At 37.8% G+C, this 27,133-nt stretch overlaps 1 protein-coding gene across 1 annotated transcript in view; it reads left to right on the forward strand.

The window, feature by feature from the left end:
* Window positions 1–27,133, forward strand: part of LOC131243347 (protein NUCLEOLAR COMPLEX ASSOCIATED 4) — a 72,637-nt gene that overhangs the window by 23,520 nt on the left and 21,984 nt on the right. Inside the window, exons 8-11 of the mRNA XM_058242644.1 lie at window positions 10,797–10,898; window positions 19,772–19,830; window positions 19,931–20,105; window positions 25,104–25,281. Of these exons, the coding sequence (XP_058098627.1) occupies window positions 10,797–10,898; window positions 19,772–19,830; window positions 19,931–20,105; window positions 25,104–25,281 (514 nt within the window). The remainder of the gene's footprint in view (window positions 1–10,796; window positions 10,899–19,771; window positions 19,831–19,930; window positions 20,106–25,103; window positions 25,282–27,133) is intronic.

The raw sequence follows: 27,133 nt of genomic DNA on the forward strand, positions 1-27,133 counted from the left end.
ATTGAAAATTTTTCACGGGTTAGTTTTGTAAACTACAAAGTCAAAACAATGGCTTTCATGTCTCACCTTAAGTTTGACAAGATGATCTCATAGTTTGATTTTTGTCAAGTTGTAACCAAATTCTGGTTTTATATATCTCAATTATGCATATCTATTCAGAAAATATGGAGGCAACCCACATAATTTGGGAAAAAAGGACATGTTTTGCATTATTGTATCTATTTTCCAAGTACTTCGAACATGCAGTTAATATTTTAAATGACCCATGACTGTATTGGCTCAGTTCGTATAGGTTTGGTTGAAGAGAGCCCAAGCATGTTGTCACGTGCATGTGCATTCTGGCTCCAATGTGTCCCTTAAGCATATTTGTGCCATATAGAAGCGCAAAATCCACATGGACTATTCATGGATATGTATCTCAAGTCCCAATCCTATATTGCTGCAATGTAGGGTCTGATTACCATTTTTATTGTAACAACTAGGCCCGTTGGAGTTTTTGTCAGACTATGGCTCCTGAAGAGCTACCACTAGCAAGGTATTCAATAACAATACCACCGGTTTTGAAACCGTTACATTATGGGCTTCATAATGGCTGCTACGGCCCTATAGCTGTCAGATTTTTTGAAGAAAAATTGGAAAATACTAAAAATTAGAAAAAATGAGAGTATTCTAATAATGTAATATTTTTTGGTTTTGAACATGTATATGATAGTGTAATGGGCCATTCTTTGGTAAGAATGTTGTCTTGTGTTACCTAATGATTTTTATTAACTTAACAGGGCTTAGACTTACTAAATTCTTATATTTAATTTTCTGAATATCTAATGTCAATGATTCAATATAAATAAGATTAAATGAACATGAATCTAATAAGAGAATTATATATTTATATTTATATTTATATTACTATTTTATCACAAACAACCATAGTATAGTTGTATTGGTCCATAAGATGTTATTGCATGATGTATAAAGTGAACTCGTAGGTCATAAATGCTGAAGTTATTTCAAAGGACAAATATAAATTTAAAAACATTAGTTGCCAATCATGTCACCATCAAAAAGAAAACCTTGCCACATGTCACTGTTCAACCTCTATGTTGTCATTATCTAGTTGCGGTTTTGGAATGAGTGCCACAAATCCATAATAACTGGAGGGAAATACCATGTCAATGAAACTCGATATGACCGATCACGATCATCACTGTCACTGGGTATTTATTGTGTCGAACATAAATAAGAAAAGCCACTAGTGGCAGAAATAGATCCATAGCCATAGCCATAGCCATAGCCATAGCCATACTAGTAGAGTACTAATGTTGTTGAGAGTCTGAGACTGCGGCGCCGAATGACTCGGATCCAGATCTGGATATCCATATCTGCTTGCTCCACATATATATCCAAGACTGATCCAATACGGAAGCTCCTCACGAGCCTCCCTAAACTGTCCATGGTCATGTCCATATCCATAAGCCTTCTGGTCAAGTTTTGCCAAATCGATTACGTATCGGCCAATGCGTAACGGTAACGGGAGTTGGCAGATATCGTTATGCGTTGTGTGGTTGAAATGGGGTGGCCTTGAAAAAACAAATCGTAACGGCCAATACAGACCATAACAACCGTTACCCCACATTAGTGTTTTTAGGAAAAAAAAAACTTGAAAGAAAACTGAAAAAAATGGAAAAAGATAAAAAAGAACTTACCTTCTTCGTTTCTTCTTCTTTTATTGCGGCTGCACCTGTTGCTGCTATGGCAGCGGCTGTGGATCCTCATCCACTTCTTCTTCATCTATTGTCTACAATCCCCCCCCCCCCAAGGTGTCCCGTATCGGTATCGGTTGGCGTAACGGTGCCCTTCGAAACCGATACGGATATGGGGGCGTAACGGCGCAAAATTTTTTTTTTTCCCAAAAAAATATGGATTAAATCCGGAATATTCTAAGCATTCCAAATATGCATTCATTTATAAATTGGAACATGTTTTTGGTGGTGTAACGGTCCACTCTTTGGTGAGAAGTTGTATCGGACTGTCTGATGAATTTATGAACCAGATAACATGAATTTGACTACAATATTCATATATTTAATTTTCTAACTATTTACTATCAATGATAGATATATTAGAATGAATGTAATATGAAAATATCTTACATTTAGGTGTTTGCAATTATTTTTGAGGGCCAAAATTCATGCGTAAATAGAAAAAAAATATAAAATGGCACCCCAAATATGTAAAATGCACATTAACATGTTCTACTATGATTAACACATCATATGACATCATTAAAACAGCAAAGGAATCATTGAAAAATGATTTTTCGAATTTTCAAAAAAAGGGCCGAAATAAATGCGTAAATAGAAAAAATATAATATAAAATGCACCCCAAATATGTAAAATGCACATTAACATGTTCTACTATGATTAACACATCATATGACATCATTAAAACAACAAAAGAATCATTAAAAAATGATTTTTCGAATTTTCAAAAAAAGGGCCGAAATAAATGCGTAAATAGAAAAAAATATAAAATGGCATCCCAAATCTGTAAAATGCACATTAACATGTTCTACTATGATTAACACATCATATGACATCATTAAAATAGCAAAAGACATTAAAAAATGATTTTTCGAATTTTCAAAAAAAGGGCCAAAATAAATGCGTAAATAGAAAAAAATATAAAAAAATATATATAATGGCACCCCAAATTTGTAAAATGCACATTAACATGTTCTACTATGATTAACACATCAAATGACATGATTAAAACAGCAAAACAACCATTAAAAATTGATTTTTTGAATTTTAAAAAAAGGGGCCAAAATTCATGCGTAAATAGAAAAAAATATAAAAAAATTATTAAATGGCACCCCAAATCTGTAAAATGCACATTAACATGTTCTACTATGATTAACACATCATATGGCATGATTAAAACAGCAAAACATATTAAAAAAAGTATAAATATCTATTTTTGATGAATTTCTGCAAAATGGCCCACCGAGCTTTGATTCAAGAAAATCCGTAATATAATGTGTTTTTATCTCAAATACCTAGCTAAGGTTGGTCGAAATTAGTAGTAGGAGGAGTGAGAAACAGTTTGGAAGCAAGAGGTTTAAAAAAAACAGCAAAAACAGAGCTTAAAATGAAAAAAAAAGAAGCTATTGTTATTCGTTCGATACGGGCCCGTATTGGCCGATACGGGTACAAAATCAGGTAATGGCCGATACGACCTCGAAACGCGTAACGGTTCCCACCGTTACCGTTATGTATCGGCCGTTACGTACGGCCGATACGTAACCGTTTTGGCACACCATGCCCCCCCCTCTTTCTCTCTCCTATGTTTCTCATTTTTCCCTCCCCTCTCTCTCCTCTTTAAACGAGAGGAGGCTAAACAGCACGACTACCACATTTTAAAAAATAAATATTTAATACTTCGGTGGTTTTTGATGCTAAGAGCACGCACTATTTTGTGGGACCCACCTTAATGCATTTATCGTATATCCATGCTGTCCATCAGTTTTTCCAGCTAGTTTTAGGGCACGATCCCTAAAGTGAAGCAGATCCAAATCTCAAGTGACCACACAATAAGGATTGAATCTCCACCATTAAAAGCTTCTTGGGGGCCACATCTTTGTATCAAGCTGCTATTTGTGTTTTCCCTTTCATCTAGGTCCATTGGACCTTATCAACATGTTGGATGGGAAATAAACATTACGTTGGACCCTGGAAAGTTTAAATGGTGGGTGTTCAACGACCACTTTTTCATGTGGTGCGGTCCACCTGAGATGTGCATCCGCTTCATTTTTTAGGACCATGCCATAAAATGAGATGGCAAAACAGATGTACAAAATGGAAATACAACACATACATTGAGGTGGGCCCTATGCTCAGGGCCTCACCCACGCGGATTGCCTAGCCGTAGTCGCTATTGGACAGTGCTATGTGGGCCCCATCATGATACATTCGTTTTTATCCATGCCGTCCATCCGTTTTGCCATATTATTTTTTGGTATGAGCCCAAAAATGAGGCAGATCGAAATCTCTAGTGGACCACACCATAGGAAACAGTGGTGTGATTGAATGCCAACCGTTAAAAACTTGTTGGGGGCCACGAGTTTTGGATCAAGCTGAGATTTGTGTTCTCCCTTTATCTAGGTCTATATGACGTAATCAACAGGTTGGATGGCCAATAAATATTACAGTAGACCCTAGGAAGTTTTCAATAGTGGACATTCATTCACAACTATTTCTTATTGTGTGGTCCACCTTAGATTTGAATTTGCCTCATTTTTTAGACCATGCCTTAAAATGAGTTAGCAAAACAAGTCGACGGCATGGATATGCAACACATACATCAAGGTGGGGCCAACGTTCAGGGCCTCACCTACTAGTGGTCCACCTGAGATTTAGATCTGCCTCATTTTTGGACCATACCTTAAATGGGTTGGCAAAATGTATGGATAAACAACACATACATCGAGGCAGGCTCCACATATAGCGCCCTAAAAAACTTGTACATGAAGCATCAACTCAAAATTAACCAATTAAATTATGGGATTGTTGTTGCTAACCGTTTGTAGATACTTGTTTTTTTTTTTTTTTAATCTTTTCTAATAGGACCATTTGATATTTTTCAATCTTCATTGTCCAATGTCCACCAAACCATTAGTGGGGTAAGTGTCAATTAATTACATGAATTTGAGGTTGATTTGGAGCATTGAGTGGTTCGACAAATTAGCCCCAAATTGATAGCACTATTCACCTTAATTTAATTTAATTTGATTTTTTTTTTTTTTTTTTGGGAGATCTATTGGAAGAAATCTATTGAGGGAAATAAAGTCAAATTGTGTAGACATATGAATTACATAACAGGAAACAAAAGTCTCTAGATTCTATATGTTGAAATGAAATATACGTGAGTTGCAAAGTATGTGATACACAAATACTATAAATAATAGTAAAACCTGCAAATGTGAGATGTTTTAATATTATATTTATTCTAATAAATTTATCATTGATATTATATAGTTAATAAATTAAATGTAGAAGTTTTGCAATCGATCCTAGGTTGTCAGGTTCGTAAGTTCATCAGATAGCTTGATACAACATTTTTATTGAAGAGTGGGCCGTTACACTAACATGAACATGTTTAAAATAGAAAAATGAATGCATATTGGAATATTTACATTTTTTCTGGATGTTCTGGATATATATATAGAGAGAGAGAGAGAGAGAGAGAGAGAGAGAGAGAGAGAGAGAGAGAGAGAATTTTTCGAGCAAGAAAATAAAAATAAAAATTCAACCGATATGGAGGTGTATCGGCTATTATGCCCCCCGTATTGGCTGTTACGCTAATACTTCGTATCGGTAATGGTGGTGATTGTTATGGTCATTGTTACCAATATGGAACACCTTGCTTATGATATCCTACTTGTGCCTCATCTCCTCTGGTGCCACTGATGCCAACCTTCTCGGATAGTGGTATAATTAATCACTAAACTCACAAGTCCTCTGCTCTGTTGATGCTCATTGATCTCGAACTTTGTGGACGATTGTATCCCCTTGTGCCGACTAGAAGCATGACTAGGTGCATCATCATTAATATCGTCATCATCATTATTTGTCTTGGTTTCGCTGCCACTCTATTCTTTGCTCAAACCTTCTGTAACTTTCTTCAAAATAGTTACACGACTTTCTTGCCGGCTTGTGCATAATGCTGGGTTGTGTACCTCGACTTTCTCACTGCCCTTTATTACTTGTTTTTCCCTTTTGTTCCAACTAAAGTAGATGTGGGTCATCTTCGTAGTTGATATTGTTTAAGATTATTGGACAGAAGTCACATTCTTCAATCAAGTTCACCACATGCTACACATTTCGTAATCTTAATTTCATGTTGTAGTGCATCTAGACAAGTTGGTCCAATGTCTTGGTTTGCAAACTATTCCTTTGCTACGAATGGATTAAGCTTAAAACAACTCTAGTTACTCTCACGGCTAGAGGAAGAAGTTTTCTGGCTCAAAACTTTTACCGCTATTGTTTTGACAACATCTACACTTCTCTATAAAATTAAGCCGCTAACCAGTTGTATAGGAAACAAAGAAAAAAAACCATTATGTTATGCATGCAATTGCAATACTATCAAATGCACCACTCTACATCCCTAATAAAACAATTTCTACGACTATTTAATAATAATAAAACATCAATTTCTTACTTGAAGGTGTCTAAAAAATTGTCCTTTATGTAGGTGGATTTGAGAAGTTGCCTTGGTAAAATCATATATTTCTAATTATGGATAAGATGCCAAAACATTTATATTGTTCGAAGTATAGAAATAACGAAATATTTACGCAATGAATACGTAATGACCAATAATTAAAGACTTGAATCTACTTCATTTAACGGTCTTATTTGTATATCTAAGTTAGGCTCCGTTATCTTTGTCAAAATTTCAGCTCAACATGAACCTCTTCATCCTCAATAAATGATGTGACATATTGGTATTTCAGATTTAAATAATAACCTACATTACAATAATGAAAACAACAAAGGACTTTAATAATTACATAGTAAAAATAACTTAGTAATAAGCATAATGATTATGCATGAGATATTTCTAGAATAAGAGTAATAGATATTGTGCTTAGCTTCTATATTATTACTTATTGCATGAATGTCGTGGACTCGTGGTGAAGCTGATTTGTGCGATGTTTATCGATCTTCTAGTAATCTTTATAGTTCTCACAATCACGACAAATATCAAACTTTGCATTGTCCGTGGCTTCATAAAGGAAACCCACGGTAGTTATCTCATCAAATTCTACAATATGAAGGACTTTCATCAATGGTTCCATTACCTTGATGGTGTTTTAGACTTTATTCTAATAGTTGTTATCTTTCATGGTCTGCACAACCTCAACTGGTATCCCTGATGTCTTTTGCCCATGGTTTGTGTTGAGCCACCTCCGGAAAGCAAACGCCTCACTCGACTTTCCTCGTGCTCAAAGCAACTCTCAAGGGTGATAAAAGTTGTGGCAAATCGAGTTGCTTCAAGCCTAAGTAACTCTCTCTTTTGTGAACTTTCGTGGCAACTACTTAGTTATGATTGTAAAATCTAGGTTGTGACTTGCCTTACATTTTCAATCAATTTTGCAACATTTTTATTCTTTTCAATATCTTATAGTATAAGTCAACACAGTGTGCAACACATGGCGATGAGAACAAATGTTTTTGCTTCTCCATCAACAATTTTCCAGCTACTTTATATGATGCTTTATCGTTGACAACAATTTGCATGACACTTTCCTCTCCATCTTTCATTACCTCGGATGCATTAATGGCTTTTTGGAACACTGTTTCCAAGTGGCAGTGGACCATAAAGTTTATTATGTTTCATATGGTTGGGCTAGTCCAACCATCACACATAATAACGCATCATTTACTTTGTCATAATGATTTAAATGTGGCTACATATGCCCTTACATCTCTGTAATTCTGTCCATTTCTCCCTAATCTTATGAGCCGTGGGTGCACAAACTCTTTCCCTTGCTTCTGTTGTTACTTCTATTACCACTTGTTAATAGGGGGAGTTTGCAACATTTGCAACTATATTGCATTGTATGAATAGCTTGGTTGCTATCTTATGAAGCTTCTTAACTGCAGTTTTCCTTGATATTTGTTTCAATATCCTTTGCTTTGTCGCCTCTTTCATAAATAAAATGGGATCATATGAAGACCTCCCTAGCTCCACCATATCCACATGACATGATCAACGACCGAAGGAGCATGTGAAATCTTTTGTTGGCTAAAGTTACATTATAAACTGCTGAACATACCCTGACTCCCACTCCCACCCTTTCCCTACTAACACTTTTAGTTCCACTCCCACTCTTGTTGCCCCCCTATGTCACGAATTGACCCCCCCTCCTTCCAAACATGTGCCGATGGTCTTCATCTTCATGAATGGTGCGTCGGCTCTCTTTTCGTGATTTTCACTTCCCTATTAGAATTTGCATTAGACTTAACATTATTATCATCACCCACACCCCTATAATCGGGACCAAAAACTTCTACTTAGGTTTCGTCGAGAGGATTTGATGCAGGACAATTAACCGCTTGCTCTAAAAGCTCGAATTGATAGATCATAGTGAATTAATTCCTTTATCTTATTGCCCAAGCCCCAAATCCATGGGTTAGGTCCTCGGCCGAACCCTTCTCGTGGGCCCTAAATCCATGGGTTCCACGGGCCGCCCACCCGAAGTGTACCCTTGCATCCTACAGGCCAACCCACTCGAGCTCGGTGTGAAAATGCTCCGGCATTAATCACCCCCGGTGAGGAGTCTTAAACACGAGACCTCCCGCTCTAATACCAATTTGATGCAGGACAATTAACCACTTACGTTAAAAGCTCGAACTGATAGAACATAGCGAATTAATCCATTTATCTCATAGCTCAGGTCCTAAATCCATGGATTAGATCCTCGGTCAAGCCCTTATCGTGGGCCCCAAATCTATGGGTTCCGCCTCACACGAGCCACCTGCCTCACACAGGCCTCAAATCCATGGATTTCGCGGGCCGCCCACCTCGAGTGTGCCCTTGCATCCCACATGCCACCCCTCTTGAGCCCGGTGTGAAAATGCCCTTGAATTAGCATTATGCTTCTTCTGTGTGGTAGTTTTTTCCACTTAATCTCTTCCAAATTTTGCTGCATCATCTTCATTATTTCTCTTGGCATGCCTAGGGCATCACGCTACTTGCCCCTTTTGATGTGCCAATTGCTGTTTCACAAGTGTAATTCCTTTAGTTACTAATCTGCCATGATAGCTGTATTTTATGGCATTGTCTGTTCACACACACTCTCACACAATGTTGCCATCCAATGTTCTCATTTCTTGGTTGGGCTGCCTTTTTTCCTACTCATAACACAAGTCACAAATCAAAGTCTTTCCCCCGTCCAAGTCCAAGTCGTCAAGTTGTCAACCCTGACCTGGTTCAAAAGCACCATGCTCCTACCAAAATATAAACATATAATGTTAAAAACAATATTATTTTAAATAAATACAGACTAAAAATTTAAATCTACATTCTGATGAATAGTGTTGGGCCAATGATAGACCACTCGGATGCCCTCAAATCAGCTTGACATTCATGCAATCTATGGAACTCATCCCACTAATGCTTAGCCCTAAGCATTTGACATCCACTAGTGCATATCTCTCTAAGCATTTGGCATCATTCGCCTTGAGAAATTTGAAAAAAAAAAATAAATAAATTCGGATGAATGGAATGCATTTAGTGGATTACTCGAATGCCCTCAGAACAAGCTCAAATTCATGCAATCCATGGGATTCATCCCATTAATGCATATCACCAAGCATTTGACATCATTCCTCCCAAGAAATTTGAAGGAAAAAAAAAAGAATTGAAATTCATATGAATATTATCGCTGATTTGTTGTATCACCTGAATGCCTTTAAGACGTGTTGAAATTTATGCAATCCGTGGGATTTATCCCGCTAATGCATATCCCTAATTATTTGATATTATTCCCTCCTAGAAATTTGAATAAAATAAATAAATAAATCTGGTACTATTCATTAAAAAGTAGCAGATTTTTTTTTTTATACAAAAAACTAAAAATAGAAATTCAGATTAAAAGCTCTGAGTTAGTGCATGCATCTGTAGATCTAAACTCCATACATGTACTGCAATGATATATACTCTGAAAAAAAAAAATTCAAATATTGTTCAAAAACATGTAAAAAAACAGTGAAAATATAAAAAAAGGAAAATTAGAAAAACATGGACAAATCGAGCAAGATTTGGTTGATTTGGTGATATAATGCTGAATCTAAACATTTGCAGCGAGAAAGAACAAAACAGAAAAAAGAAAAGGAGAATTTTTATCTTAAAAAAATTATTTCCCCCAAATTCGGCCCATCTTCAATTCTTCCAGAACAGCTAGATGCTGTGTTTTAATCTCGAATGATTGCACAATGCTAGTTGAAAATAGGTTAGAAACACTTCTGTGGCAAAAATTATGAAATTTGGAGGAAAAAGGTGAAAACAGCCCAGTTATAAAGCCGATGTATGCATAACTGTTACGCCGCCTGTAACGGACCTGTACAGTGCGACATTTCATTCGCATTATAGCCTCCTATCATGTAATTGGAGGCACCGTTACCGCTGTATAACCATTTTTGAATACCTTGTCTGCTAGACTACAACTATACAAATGTGGCATAGGCATCCATCCCATTAAGGGCTTCAACCATTTAAGTGGACAACATCTGTTATCACTTTGTAGCTTTTTCCTAGCTACTTGGTCTTGCACCCTGCTGTATGAATCATGTTACACCAATTATTCTCTCCCTCAGCACCTTGATCTGAGTGCTTTTATGTCTTCTCTCATCCTTTCTCTCCAATTTTAATATGGCATTGGCTGAAACTCCTCAATATGCTCTCCATCATTTTGTTTCCTGTTGGGCAATTCTTAGGTTGGTTCCGATTACCTCATCTTGATTCTGTCCTTGTATTACCACACATCTGTATCAATATCATAGACCGGCAGCATTTGTGAAAAAGGGAAAAAAAAAAAAAACATTTAAATTATTGGGCTTCCCCCCTGTATTTGAGGATGCCTTATGACGCTCTAGGGTGTGGATTCAATGTTTTGTTGATTTCATAATATATATATTTTTTCTTGTGGCTTGATAAAATATTGGTTACTGTATTATGAAATGGCAATTGTATACATCTATTGAGTGCATTCTTTTCTCATATTATCCAGGTTTTGCCTACATCTTATGTCACCAAAAAGATGAAGTTAAAATTTACTAAAGCGTGGATATCCTTTCTTAGATTACCTCTCCCGCTTGATGTGTACAAGGAGGTATCCTTCAATGACAGATAAACCATTATTCTTCATTATTTCGTGGTTCTTTTCCAGCTTTGGTGCACATGTTCTTTTTGCACTTATATGCCATTGCTATATACCATGCATTAGTGATTAATGGGTTTATCGTTTCCCTTTTGAAAGCTTTGAATTTGGGTTTATATTTTGAACTTGAAAGACAGAAACATTTTGCTTCTCTCCTGTCATTGAGGGCCCTCGTATGAACAAGATAATGATGCTGAAGATTTGTTACTTCAGAAATAGAACTTTGTAGATGATGGCCATTTTCATGCAGAAACGTGACAATTATGTCTTTGAGAATTGTTCCAAAAAAAAGTCCCTGAGCAGCGCCTTTTTTGAAAGGCAATTGTAAATTTTTATTGAAGCCATAAAATGAAACAAAAGAGGGGAACTTGGGAAGGATGACGAGGGGCCACCCCAAGGAATCTCTACTCCAAGGAGACCAAGCATACCCACTCCTCCCTAAGCTAAAGCATTGAGAAATCGACGATATATATATAAAATCCAGGCAAATGCTGTAAATTTTTGAAAATTGATGGTAGAAAGGGGAGATATCACACCGGGCATCTTCACGAAACAAAAGTCTATCCCCATTACCCACCTCTAGGGCCACATCATCCATAAATTTTCCAAGCTATTCCAACATTGCCTTTCAAATTATGAAAGATCTATACAACGAGGATTGGGATGTATCCCAACCTCCCACCTCCCACTTGAGTCTCGTATTTACTAATTGTAAGCTTCTTGCAAAGGTTATTTCCTTCAGTTCTGAATTACCCTAACCATTTTCTGAGTAGGGTATAATTCTATTTAGTTGTTATTATTATTATTATTATTTTAAATTTTTTAATACCCATGCCTCCGTGAGATTGAGGTTGACATACCTCCTACCCCATTATATGATTTTTTTTCCTTCGCTACCTTGCTATAGGAAGTCTCTCTGAAGTTTATTGATCTAATTGATAATGCTAGCTCAACAATGGAAATTGGGACATAATAGATGTCATTTTGGATATGGCAGCCTTAACAAGATCTATGCAACCGTGGACCACACGAAAAAAGATTTTACTTTTTCAGGCGGAGATCTTCCTTTCAACTTTCTCCATAATTGCATATTTACGGGTACATTTCTGATCATAGGACGATTAGTCTCATTGATAATGTATGCAAGATTATCTTTGCGGGGTTGAGTAAGGTGATAAAAAGTGTCGTCTTTGTTTCCTAAAGTGCTTTATTTCCAGGAAATTGGTCTTGGATGGGCCCTTTACGCTGATGAACTCGTGGGTAAGTACAAAAGGAAAGCTTTAAAGGTTTTGTCTTCAAGGTGGGCTTCTCAAAAGTGTGTGATCATGCTTATTGGAAGTTCTTAATTTGCTTGGTCAAATGATGTTTGGATGGAAATTTCACAACTGGATCAAAGCTTGTATATGATTGTTGTGGTTTTCCATTCTTATAAGCAGGTCTTCAAAGCGCTGCTGCAAGGGTGGGCGTGGTATCTGATAGGGCAATTCCGTCACCCCCCTCACTCTTCTCCATAGATGGTGAATTGTTGTAGAGGCATTTTCAAAAGGCAACTTCGAATGATCTAATAAGGGGAATGCATGTTGGAACTGAACTATCAAGGTCACTCTGGTTCAATATATGGATAACACTATGTTGTTTGGGGATTTTTTGGTCAAGCTGTTGAAATATGAGGGATATCTTACCGTGCTTCGAAATGGTCTATGGTTTGAAAGTGCACCTCTCTAAAGTAGCATGGCAAGAGTTAATCTTGATCATATTTCTTTGTTAGTGATAGCTAGGGAGATTAAATGCGGGGTATCTACTTTTTTGTTGAATCACTTGGCTATTCCTCTCTTCAAAGGCTGGCCTAGTGTGGGACTATGGGATGGAGTGATTGAAAAATATAAGCAGAGGTCGACATCCTGGAAAGGTAAGCTCTTGTCAGGCGGGATAATCACCCCGTTGAGTCCACTATTGCTTCGTTGTTGATGTACTGGTATCTATTCTTTGATGTTTGGTGAAGGTTGCAGATTTGAAAGTGCTTTCCATGGGATGACAAGGATGTGCTTGTAGCGAAGTATGAGGAAGTCAATAATAGGTGGGATGTTAAAACTGCATCTCTCATTATTGGCTCTGCTGTTTGGAGATCTATTTCATGGGCACAAGAGTTCTACTCCAGTCATCTATGATTTATATTGATTAACATGTTAGTGTGAATCTAGAAGACACTCGGTGTTTCGTAGTGCTAGGGATTTGAGACCCTCTATGTACCAGTCAATAAGGGCCATGGCAAAATGATTTTTTATTGCCCAAGTAGGAATCTTTTGGTGTCCATTGTTCTAGTGAGACCTTAGGTAAGAGGAAATCTCCAGTCTGGTTCTTTTGCTGGATCTTCTAAAGAACGTATTTATTCCTAGGCAGCTTCATAGAATTTGGGATGTGAAATTGAGCAAATCTTTTCAATAAGTTTCCTTTTTCAAGTGCTTTTAGACAGTGACTCTGACAACCCTTTGGCATCTCAAAGGGTTTGGTCAACTGCTGTCCCACTGGTTAGGGAATTTACATGGTGATGTAGAGCGGGTCGCGGACAGTTTCATGGCCAACATGGATCAGAAAAGGCCCGGTCGACGACAGAAGTGATCCGGACCGTTGGACCTTAGATCGGGCGTATCTCGATATGATTTTGGGGTAGAACGAGCTACTTTAGCCAACCAACCCAACTATGCCGGGTTGCGCAACCCGGAATTGCAAAAAACCCCTGGATCGACGGTCGTTTCCCTATTTTATTTTCGTTTTTACTATAAATAGTAAGTTTTAGTTTGATTATAACTCTTCATCCGTCGGGCTTTAGGAGTTGTGCCCAACGTGAAAAGAGCTTAGAATAATTAGGAGAACGGTTTGGTGAAGCCAAATAGGACACTTACTATTTTTGGCCGAAAACCTTGCGCACTAGTAGACATCACGACCGTCTATAAATAGTAAGTTTACTATTTATAGTAAGTCGCGAATTCTAGGAGTTTTAGTTGTAGTTTGATTCTGATTTCTTTCCCATTGCTTGGTACCCCTATTTAAAGGGTTGTGAACTCGTTTTTATTTATTCATTAATCAATTTCGAATTTATTAGAATTTATTTCTATTTTCTGCTTTCTTTCCTCGTGGATTCAAGAAGTCTCTGTGAGGAGTCCAGAGAAGTTCCATGGATTCGGAATAGTTATCCTCTGGAGGAAGACGGTGCTTGACCTTACGTCCTCCCCTGCGTCACATGGATAACCTGTCTTAACAAGATCCTTATGGTGGATTATCTTAAGAGAAGAGGGATGCCATTGCCAAGCAAATGCTCACTATGTTGTGCAGGGGAAGATACAAAAAAACATCTCCCAATTCACCGTAAACTTCTTGGGAGGTTTTATCAGTAGTGATCTCCAAGTATATCTTTTGGGGTGTTTCCTGAGCATGTGCTCGATCTCATAGACTTCTATTCAGGTAGCTTGGGCTTCTATTGCCTTCTCCTATGGGACTACGACCATGGAGCTACTATGTGGTCCATTTGGTTAGAACTAATGTTTTTAGTATCGGTATCGACAGATGTATCTCACCCTTGGTATATAGGTACATATCAGTATCGACGGATGTATTGCACCCTTGGTATATAGGAACACATTGGTATCACATGTGAAATATTGAATGTGTCATGTGATGTATTGTTGTTTTGGGAAAACATTGGGAAATTGGTCGAATTTTTCAATGAAACTTTAGGGGATGTCAAAAAACATTATTACATACTCATATACCTCATAACAACTGAGAAGATTAAACTTATGACCGTTATAGTACCCTTTCTATAAGAAATCCCTTCAAAGTTTTTAAAGCTTGCATAAAATCGATTTGGGACATCGATAGAGGGAGAGAAAATTAGAGGGGAGGTTAGAGAGAGCTGCTTTGATAAGGGTGAGATGACCCCCAAGGGACAAATATCGCATATTCCAAGTCCATAGCTTCTACTCAACCCGTTTAATGACCACATCCCATAGATGATTGGCTGACTTATCAATGAAATGGGGTAGCCCTAGATAGAAAGGGAAGGAGCCGGCCTTACATCCGAAGACCTCTGCCAAATGGGAAAGAGCAGTAGTGAGATTGATGCCCAACATTTCACTCTTGGATAAATTAATCTTCAAGGCAGAAATGGCCTTGAAGCACCAAATGGTTTTCCTAAGGTTCTTAACCGCCACGTTAGAAGCATCATTGAAAAGGAGATTATCGTTAGCAAACTGGATATGAGAGACAGAAGGTCCCAAGTGCAAAATGTCAAACCCATTGAAGAGGCTGGTTGACTCACCTTTACCAATTATTTTGTTGAGACCTTCAAGAACAATAACAGGCAAAAAGTGGATTGCCCTCCCCGAGGCCTCGGGTGGAGCAGAAAAAGCCTTTGGGGGATCCATTAACTAGAATAGAGAATTTAGCAGAGGAGATGCAAGTCCTAATCTACCTGCACCATTTCATCCTGAAGACAAGGAGCCCCATTATGCAATCCAAGTAATCCTAGTCAATTTGGTCAAAGGTGTTTTCGATGTCAAGTTTACAAACAACACTTCTACCCTCACGGTGCTTCGTGTCTACTTTCGTGGGCGATGAGAGAACAGTCAAGGATTTGCTGGTTAGCCACAAAGGCACCTTGGGCTTTAGAAACCACTCTTACAAGAGCCGGCCGAAGCCTAGAGGTCATAACTTTGGCTAGAATCTTGTAAGGACCACTTAATAGACTAATGGGCTTGGAATTCTTGAGGTGGGCCGCACCATCTATTTTTTGGGATGAGAATGATGGAGGCACCCATAGCACAAGGAACTGGCAATGAGAGAAAATGTTAGTGATAAAGCTAGTAATTTGAGAGTAATTTCAGATTTAATGATTTCCTCGAAGACTTGGAAGAAGGCAAGAGGAAACCCATCTGGACTTGGGGCTTTATCTGTTGAGAGAGAACACTGCCTCCTTGATCTTTGTCTTGGTGAAAGAGGATTTGAGGGTAGTGGCTTCCTCGGCTGAGATTTGGGGAAAGGCAAGATTGTCTAGGTTTGGCCAAATCCAACCTTTGGAGGAAAGCATGTTGTAGTAGAAGTAAACAATGTGATTATAAGCCTTTTGTTTGTCCTCAGCCTTAGAATAATTAATTATGAATGTGCTGTGATGCCGTGGGGCCCACTTGGCTTTTTCTAGCATGTGTTGGTGCGATTGGTGTGGTGTTGACGCAGATGTGAATAAGCATGTAATTTGGAGTCGCCGCTGCCGGCTTAGTGGAGCTTAGAATCTAAGACTAGCTAGAAATCGTAGAATTGCTTAAGGTTTGGATTCCCCAACTTAAGTGGCTCCTGTGGTTGATCTGTGACCATAGATTTTGAGTATGGGCCTCGGTTATAGAAAAGGAAGAGGTTAGACACCCTTTTCTGCCCGCACCATGTGTAGTCTCTTCTTTACAGTTCTTAGAGAATTTTAGCAGAACTTTAGCAATATTACGTCTAGCCTTACTACACAGGGTTTGAAGCCCCGGGTAGGCAAATAAAAAAAAAAGAGAATGTAGATGGGGGAAGGATTGCAGAAATTAAAAAAAGTAAGTGTGTTGCTAATGTTCTTTGGATGTGTGGAATGGAATGCAGATTGAATTGAGATGTGGGAGGAAAAAGGGGAGACCAGACACCTTTTTTTTTTTTTTCTTTATGAAAAATGGATAGTTTGATATCCCCGATTCCAATCTTACTCTTGACTTCAACGAATTTTGTAATTTGAAATCGTCTCTTGAGTTGGGTAGAGTTCTAATGTAGTTGGGAACCCCCGAACACTTCAAAACCTCGGATTGGTGTTACCCACGCAGCCTGCAACACCAGAAATCCAAAACTCCCTCGTATGCTTTCTTTCTACATCCCTTTGTAGCCTCTGCCAACTTATTGTTAATTGCCTTGGGTGCTCACTGCGGTGCGGTTTAAATAGACCTAGACAGGCAACAATCAAAGGGCTGCCTGTGTGTTATGTGCTTGCTTTTTCCTGCTGTCGGCTCTGGTGGTCATATAAAGAGGGCTTATGGTTGAAAGGCAACATATTGGACAGGCGGCCGTGTAGGCTATAGGCTTACCTTATTTTTTTTCCCTATCAACTCTGGTAGCTAAAGTATAGAGAGCTATAGCAAAAAGGTAGCTCTGTTGGACATGCGACCCTTGAGGGCCTCTAGTCAGTTTTGTCCTTTTTTGCATGTCAGCTGCTACGTACAAAGGGTTTTAAGGGTTTTGTGAAACAGGGTGAACAACTTCAATTTGCTCTTCACTGGTTCTGGCATTGGACAATTGGATTCGGTAGTTGTCTCCGGGAGGTGCTGGGGATCCTTTTGACTTAACTCACATGGATTTTTCTACCTTTGGAGTTTGGCAAATGTGGCTTGATCGAAGTTGTGCGCAGCTGAGTTTTTCGGGTATGCTAGATGATCGACCAATATCGAGTTGCGGGTCCGCCAATCCGATCCGTTAATCATTTCTGGGTTGTGTCAAGGACCATTTCCATGCAATTCATCTGGATTTGTAAGGCCTTCTTGGTTGGCCGGAGATGGTTTAGTGAAAGTGGTTCACATTTTGAGTCTCCTAAAGGTCCTAACGGTTTGATCAATATCGGATTGGTCGAGCCTTTGATTTGTCGATTTGGTCCATCCGTTGTTCTCAGTACTTGCTGAAAAAGTATTATGCCTAAATCGTATGGTCTTTCTATGAGTCTCAACTTTCTTGGAGAGGTTTTTATCAAAGCCTGGCTATAGGCCAAAGAGTGGTTTGTTCTCATTTTGGGTGGGGTGTCTACATTAACGAAGAATCTATTGATCTTGTTGCTTTGGGCTCTAGCATTAGCGATGCAATGGAAAAGCATATAAAATAATAAATAAAGATATCGGTAATACTTCAATAATTCCTATCACTTATTAGCACATTCAATGTATTAAATAGTAACACTAAATATGCCCTACAATATATGGTGCATTTATTTAAAAAATATTTTTAATTAGTTTTTATAATTGACAAAATTAAAATTTGAAAATAAATAAACAAGTGCGGCTGATGTTAAGATCGGTATGCAGTCATAAATACAAAATATTAGGCTCTGATCTCGATTTCTGCCACCAAATCTCCTTTCCAAACAATTGAAAATGAGTGGTTGAAATTTCCTTAGGAATGGAATGTAATTAAATCAATTTTTTTAAAAAGAAAAAAAAAACATATTTTTTAGGGTTTTTTGGCAATTTCCCCAGTATTTTCGGAAAGGGGGCTGGCACACTTAAGGTATTGTCAATAAGTTACGTTGCATAACGATACCTTGTGATATGTAATGATACATTGTGATATATCGACGGATACTAGGAAGTTTTCCAATTAAAGCCCACTATTGTATCGATGATGTGTGATATCGATAATATCGACCAATATTATTGATATTGCAATTATTGGTGACCCCAAAATGATATATATATATATATATATATATATATATATATATATATATATATATATATATATATTATATTGATATATAATTTATATATATATATATATATATATATATATATTGTGGGGGCTGCTGGTTCTTTGAAGCCTTAAAACGAACAATGTTAACTTACCTGGAATGTGCATGGACTGGGATCAGGGGGTGGAACATGAGTTTTGAAGTACATGGGTAGGTGAAGACAAATTTTACTGATATTGGAGTGTTAGACTGGGTTGTTGTTGACTGGTTCATGCTGTCCTTTGGGTTATGAAGTGGACATCCAGTCATAAAAATTTTCCCACCAATCATGAGAACAACTAACCCCAAACGGCTGGGACACCAATATGATGGCAACGATGTTGGTGTTGATGACAGGGTATTCAGTAATAGTAACGGCTGGCGGTGTGATTGTTACAATACAGGAAGTAACAACCTTTATGACCTCTGTAGCAGCCGTTATGGCACCATCATGTTTGAATCTTTTTTAAAAGGAAACAATGTAAAAGTCTGAAAATTTGAGAAAAACATGAGCATCCTAAATATGTATTCTTGTCTGGCTTTGAACTTGTATTTGATCGTGTAACAGGCCTTTCTTTAGTAAGAATGCTGTCCTGGGTTGCTTGATACTATTAACCTGATACTGACTCTAAAAGAGTATTACTCCTATGTTTAGGCTTCTAAATATCTAATAAGTTTATAGTCTAATATGAGTAATGATGATTTGATGACACAATTATAGCCTGTTATATAATAACTTTATTTAAGCTTCAAACACAAGTCATGCTTGATTTGGTGGATTAGCTGACTTGGATCTCGGGTGACGGAATAAGGTGGCCAAAAGCAACGAGCAGTCGCGGTCGAAGCTTGGCTACAAAGAAGTGCTTACCAAGCGCACATGCACTACATATAAGTACAACAAAATGAAGATGGAAATTGTACCATCTGAATCGCATAACTTGGGCGACCTTGTCCTTTACGTAATGGCTTTTACAGCTGTAATGTAATTGTTTTTTTAATACCATGATCGATATGACAACCCAAACAGTGGTCCTTTGGGTTCATTGTTACTTCTGTTTGTCACTTCTATTTCTCATGCATGCTTGGTAAACTTTACCATCCATCCTTTTTTGTTGATAGTGAGTTGGTAATGCACATATATTCTCATGGGTACAAAAGATGGAGAACCACAGTTTTGCGTTTTATAGTTGGTTGACAAAATTTCCATGTTTATTTGAAGGCTTAATCTTGCATTTCTTTGTTTGTTTGTGAGGAACACGTAGATGCTATTCTAGGTGCTTATCTCACCTTTTTCTCTGGTTATATTGTTCAGGTTCTGGTTTCTCTCCATCAGATGGTTATTCCTTACATGGCAAATCCAGCCATATTATGGTGAAAACATTTCTTGAATCCTGTATTTCTAGTTTATGTAATCTCAATTCTCCTTTCAAAACTTAAGGTGAAACTGACTCTGTCATCTGAAAATTTGCAGCGATTTTTTAACAAGATCATATGACATTGGAGGTGTTACCAGCGTCATGGCTCTTAGCAGTCTTTTCATTCTCATGACACAACATGGGCTAGAATACCCTAATTTTTATGAAAAGCTTTATGCATTACTCGTTCCTGCTGTTTTTATGGCAAAACATCGGGCAAGATTTTTTCAGGTAATGTTGTTTTAAGGTGGTCCAATTAAGACAACTATTTTCTGATTGTTTTACAGGGATGTTTCTCTCTTTTGCAAGTTGGAATTAAATGTGAGAATCGGTCCATCTGACATTTGATGAAACCAGACTGGATTCCAGAACGTTTGTTAGTTCTTAGGTATCAGCAATTTTGTTGGAAACTGGGTTCCCATCACCTGTGAACTGAGTTGAATCTAGCAAGTCATGAGCTGAATTGGCTGGTTCTCGAATGTTTTTAAATTCCTATTAGACTAGCTATATAAGATAAATGGCTTGTACTATTCATAAAATAACATAAACTGATTGTACATTTAGGGCCTGTTTGGATTGGAGACTGCTTTGATAAAAACAGATAGATAGCATATCTGTTTAATTTGGTCAGGAACCAGAACCAATTTGAAAGTAGGGCTTTATTAATCTCATGGCAGCTTTTGGCTAGGATGTTTCGGATAAACCAATTCAACCATTTTCATATCCTTTTTATGCAATTTCTTCCGTATCATTATCGTGTAATGTGTCGTACCCTTGGGAAATGGATACATATTGGTTATCGCATGGGATATATCGGTTGTATTGCGTAATGTATCGCTGTTGTTGAGAATCATTGGGAAATTGGTCGAATTTTTTAGTGAAACGTCATGGATTGTTAAAAAGGACATTGATACATACGTAGAAATCAATCCATCACAAAAAACAAGTGCACCTAATAGGTTTTATTTTTATGGGGTCCTAATCTATGTGTTGTCTGACTGAACTGATGCAAGTATATTCATAGAATGTATAAATGTTAGAAGACATGTATAGAAACACAAGCAATACATTCAAAAGAAAAAGAAGTGGCAAACTAAAGATATACCACAAATTCAGACTTACACAGAGCTGTGGTGGTGGCTCAAAATCATCGTGTCTATCTCGATAGGATTGGGCATAGTACTGCTGCTCCACAAACCAATAATACCATACCCAGGTCATATTAAAATGATATCAGTGAAAATACTTTGTAACATAACGCTGGTATTCATCCCCTCCGATTTGAGAAAATTTGAAAATTTTTTGAATTTTTTCCAATTTTGCTCAAATTGGCCCATCTTCCCCCAAATCCCAAATTAAATTGTATGTGATGATGATTTCGTCAAACACTCGTGAATACTCTGAAGTAGGGGCCAATTGATCACTGATCGAAGTAGAATTTCGGGAAAAAATATTTTTGAACATTTTTATTAATTTTTAATTTAAAAATATATTTTTTTATATGAGAAATCCCCTAATTACCAAGAATCACTAGATCAGGTTACATTTATGTTTGATTTTGTGTTTGGATACAAAGATTGCATCTGATTAGCGAGAAATTGGAAAATTTCAATTTTTCCCAAAATTTCCCACTTGGTCCATATCCCCCAAAATTTGAAATCGAAGCTCTGAATCCATGATTATTTCATGCAAAACATGAAGAATCATGGATTTGTAACCATTCAACACTCTAATTTAACATGATTTACCAAAAAAAAAAAAAAGGATTGAAAATAAAAAATGCTCACTAGATTGACCAAGTGGAATTCATTGGCACTACTTGTGTGTTTCGTATTGCACAGGTGGGATACAAGATATATTGTGGGATTTATTGGTCAATATCGTCGATATTGAAAACATTGCTTTTATGTGGAAAATCCAGTTGCTTTGTCCAAACAGGCTCCTAGTTAAAACAGAGACGCTGGAAGCTTTTGGGTCGTTGATCAATTATGATGGAAAGGTGGTGCAAAGAAGTCTTCCCAGGAAAGGAATGGAAATCGGTAAGGGTAGAGTTCAAAGCAGGTAATCCATGTTCATTTCTTGGAACATTAGGGGTCTGGACCACCCAGACAAAAGATGAGCCATGTGATGTTCTTGGTTACGCAGGATGAAAAATGTCAATCTCCTCCAAAATCAGGAATCTAAGAGCCAATCAGTGGATGAGTCCTTAATTCAGCAAATCTGGGGTAACAAGGATTTCAGTTTGGACAGTGAAGGTGGTCACTGGGTTAGCTTGTGTTATAAACTTATAATCACAGTTCGGAACAATGCAAAGTTCCTGGAGGTTGACCAGTGGACTGGTGATTTCACTGTTTCTGTTGTTCTAGTTGATCCATAGAATGGTGCGGAAAGAATGGTGTCAAACACGCGCGCACACACACACACACACACGACCTTGCAGATTAGGCGCCTATGGCGTGAACTGGAGGTCATAGGGAGCCGATGACAAAGACTGTGGCGTCTGGGAGAAGATTTCAATGTGTTAAGCTTTTGCTTTCAAAAAAAAACAGAAAGTTCAGCCAGATCATTATATGGTATGAAGTCTTTTTTTCTTCAGAATGTGGATTGCAACGATCTGGTTGATATTCCATTTGAGGGAGGACTTTTCACATAGTCCAACCACCAAGATCAGCCTGTCATGTGTAGACTGGATCGTTTCCTGATGGATGAGGAATGGGTAAAGTCCTTCCCTATGTCCGAGCAGACCATCCTTCCTAAGCCAACTTCAGATCACAACCTGATCTTGTTGGATTGTGGTGATCCATGTTGGGGCTTGAGGCCATTTAAGTTTGAAAACAAGTGGCTCTGGATCCCTGGGTTTCTCAACTTGGTGAAGGAATGGGTGGTCAAATTTTAATGTCTATGGATGGGTTGGTTTCAGATTGTGTAAAAAGCTTCAAACCATCAAACCAAAATTAAAAGCTTGGGCGAAAGAGCTAAAGCTCTTGGGAATCTTCGAAGTCTGATTTCATTCTTAAGCCACATTGAAGAAATAGTGGTATAGAAGTGATGTCAGGCCTCAAAATTAACTTAAGCAAAAGCTCAATGGCAAGCATTGGAGTGAACATAACCTGCATCAAATACCTAGCCAACAAGGTTGGGTGTAAAACTCAGGGTTTTCCTATGATGTATTTGGATCTTGACAGAAGCGGCATCAACATCCATATGGGACCTGGTTATTGAAAGAAGATCGGCCTCCTGGAAACAAAGCTACCTGTCTCTAGGAGTTCGGATAACCCGCATGAATTCAACCCTATCCAACATTCCAGTTTGTTATCTATCTTTGTTCAAGTTTCTGGCAGGGGTTTCAAAGAAGATAGGGAGCTTCCAAAAAATAGTTCCTGGAGGGCTTGTCAGGAAAGTTCCACTTAGTCAAGTGGAAGGAAGTTCAAGAGGTGAAAGAAGCAGCTGTTCTGGGGATATTGAAAGTTAGGGAGAGAACAGAAGTCTCCACTGTAAGTGGTTGTGGTGATTTGGGGTGCAGAAAGAAGCTCTTTGGTGTAAGGTTCTGGCAGAAAAATATGGAGTAGATTGCTGCAGATGGGAACCGGTTACTCAAGGGGGTCCCGTTTCCAAGATGTGGAGAGACATGGCTGGAAAGGGGGGCATGGCTATGCAAGGAGGGAAAGTTTTAAGAGAAGGGGTCAGGATTGTCGGTAACTATGGTGAATTTTTCCTTTTCTGGGACGAGTGGATCAGTAATGGTCTATTAGCTGTTAGATTCCCAAGACCCTTCTGGTTGTCTGGTGCTACACATATTGTTGAAGGACTGTGCTGAATGGAGTTGGGAAAGCTTGTCATGGAATGTTACACTCAGAAGACACATGAAGGATGAAGAGATTGAAGATCTTCAAGGGCTTTTCAGCATGCTAAATGAGGTTCTTCTCTCTCCTTCAGTAGCAGACGCTAGATCCTGGAAATGGGATCCCTTCGGGAAATTCACAGCAAGGTTCTTTCTTCACTGCTGATCCAATGATCGAAAAGTTAGCTTCAAATGCCTCTGCGGAAAGCATTGGTGCCTCCAAGAGTCACAGCTTTCATATGGCTGGCCATCAGGCAGAAGATTTTAACGGTTGAAAAATTGCAGTGATGTAGTGTAGCAATCCCCAGTAGATGTGTAATGTGCAAAAGAGAGGAAGAAAGCTACCCCATTTATTTCTCCACTGTCAGGTGTCCTCAGCTGTATGGAACTTGTAGCAGAGTTCAAGACAGCTTGGTTGCTGTGTTCGACACTGGAAGATCAATTCCTTCCTTGGAGTAGAAGCCCCATCAAAGGGAAAGCCAGAATCATATGGAGCATTGTGCCCCTAGCAATCTGTTGGGAAATCTGGAAAGAGAGGAATATCAGGATCTTTAAGGATATGCAGATTTCTTTATAGGTGCTGCAGGGCAAAACCAAAGGGATTGAATGGGTAGCACTTTCTTGTCCTTCGGTAGGGATGTCATCAACAGAGATAGTGTGAATGGTCTATGTTGTCAGATTAGTGTTTTTGGGCTGGTTAAACACTTCATCTAATATATTTAACTTTATTTGCTTTAAAAAAACCAAAAACAAAACAAAAGAAAAAGAAAAAACAGAAGAGGCCCCTAGTCAAATGTTTATTAACATGATTTCCAATGATATGTGTTTGCATGTGCGTCCCTTGTCGAATGTTTATTAACATGAGTTCAAATGAGATGTGTTTGTGCGCGTACATGCATGCGTGAAGCAATTATGTACATCATGAGATATTGTAGTCCTTTTCTTCATCATGTCTCTAACGAATGGTTGAACCTTCTATAATGGTCAAAGAATTTGAATTACAACTGAAATTCTGTCTGATGCACATTATGAAGTTGGAGAATTTTTTGATAACCCTTTTAAATAATCCAATTGATATATCACTAATATTCATCAATGGAAAGTACTGATTAGAAGAAAAAAAAGAAAAGAAAAAAAGAAAATCTTCAATAGGACTTGTGATACATAAATTCTTTTTCTTTTGTCCTTTATCTTAATAAAAAGAAGTACATTGTTTTCTCGATATTTTTGCTGGCACAGGGTAGACTTTAAACTTTCTTAAGCAATGTCAGGAAATGCTGCATTTTTATGTGTTTTCCTAAGGAGCAAATAATTTGGATTTTAGTGATCTTTATCATGAAGATCCTCCATTTGAATGTCCGCTAACAGAATTACATTTTGTTGTGAAGCTTCTGGATTCCTGTTTGAAATCTTCACTTCTCCCAGCATACTTAGCTGCTGCATTTGCTAAGAAGTTGAGCAGATTGGCGCTGTCAGTTCCTCCTTCAGGAGCCTTGGTTATCATTGCTATCATTCACAATCTTCTGAGAAGGCACCCATCTATTAACTGTTTAGTTCATCAGGTAAGTCAAGAGTCGATTAATTCTCCATGTGTTACCAATTGTTAAATGTTAAATTGTCCCACGTGTGGGCTCTATGTGCTGTTGGGCTTCAATGTGAATGTTTAGGTAGAGTTTTAGGCTCGTGTATATGTCTCTATTTAAGTTAAGCAAGGGGATAATTTTGTAATTTCAGCAATAAGTGAGAGCCCTAATGAAATAAAAAGAGATGGGGATGTGTGAAGGCTTCTCTCTTCTTCAGTTCTCTTTTATTCTCTTTATTTCTATCCTTTTCATGAGTCTACATGGTATAAGAGAGATTCCATGGGTTATTCGGATCTCAAATCTCTTTTGTTTAAAACCCTAATATCCAAATCAAGTTTTAGAGGCCCCAAAAACCCTAGCCTGCTGATTAGACCTCAAGAAAAGAGTATTTCTCATTGTTTTCTTGCAGAAAACACAATGTTTCTTCACTCTTCATTAAGTAAATGCAATCGGTCGCAAAGGGAGTGTAGAAGTCGGGACCAAAAGAAGGCTTGCTGTTTTTTTTTTTTTTTTTCATAAAGGTGATGTTTTAAATGGTTTTCTTCCATTAGTTTGTGTTGAAAGGCAGTTTTTTTGGTAGATCTATGCTACCTGTGACATAGTATTGAGATGGATAGTTAACAGTGGGTTGAATCCTAGATGATGAAGGGCTGAAAATTCATATTTGTTATTGTGTGGAGTGTAGTTGTGTGTAAATCTGATTTATAGTTTGTTTTTTTTTTTGGTAACTTGAAGTAAATCAATTTCAAATGGGTTATGGATGCAAAAGGTGTGGTTATTGATCCCTTATCATAGGAGGAATTCCTAGTTCTTTGTCTAAGGCATCAATAACTTTCGTGAAGCTAAATGGGAAAAATTATTTACTTTGTTTAAGTCGGTTGAGGTGTTTCTTTTAGTCGGAGAGGTGGATCACTTTCTCATGGAACCCAAGACAGAGGAATTTGATTCAAATATAGCCAGTGGATATGTAATGATGCCCATATTAGATCCTGGTTGTGGAATAGCATATAAGCACAAGTTAGTTCCAACTTGGTGTTCTTGAATGCTGCAAAGGGTGTGTGTGATATTGTGAAAAATATGTACTCTGAATATAATCTCCCGAGAATATCAATTGTATGAGGGGATTTTCTTTTTTCAAAATTAGATAAATCAATTGGTGAATATTTTGCCAAGCTGACTAGTATGTGGGAACAGTGTTGTCATTATCGTGCGATTCACAATACGAATCATATGATTCGTATGACCGTATGATATGAATCACACTGTCAAATTGCATTTTGAAGTGAATCATATGATTCGATGTTTCACTCGCAAAATCAGCGACGGTTGGTTGAAGTTTTATATATATATATATATGCAATTTTTTTAGGGATTTCTGTTTTAAAACATTTTTAGGCACCACCCTCATTAGGAAAACATATCTTTTACAACTTCTGAGAGATTTTGGGGACTTTTGGAGCTTGCGGGCCATAGGAAGCCTAGAGAAAGAAATCAAAATATATTTTTTTTGTCGCTCAACGGAATTGAACGCTGCTTGTTGCATTCGATTTCTACATTAAAATAGGTAAGAATACATGTAAAATATTCAGTTATTCCTTTCTATTTCTTTTTTTTTTTTGAAGGGTCACGAAGATTGTATAAAAGGAGAAAAAGAAAAAAAACAGAAAAAACAGAAAACAAAGAGAACAGCGGGGAGCAGGGCCGCTGAGATAGCGGACCGATTGGGCTCCAAGAAAGAGGAGATTACAATCCTTAAGCTTGTCTACACTAGCAGCCCATTCGACAATAAATTGCTTAGCTCTACGCACTAGGGACGCTTCAGAATTAGAGACATC

Source organism: Magnolia sinica, chromosome 4 (genome assembly GCF_029962835.1).
Source record: "Magnolia sinica isolate HGM2019 chromosome 4, MsV1, whole genome shotgun sequence".
NCBI lineage: Eukaryota > Viridiplantae > Streptophyta > Magnoliopsida > Magnoliales > Magnoliaceae > Magnolia > Magnolia sinica.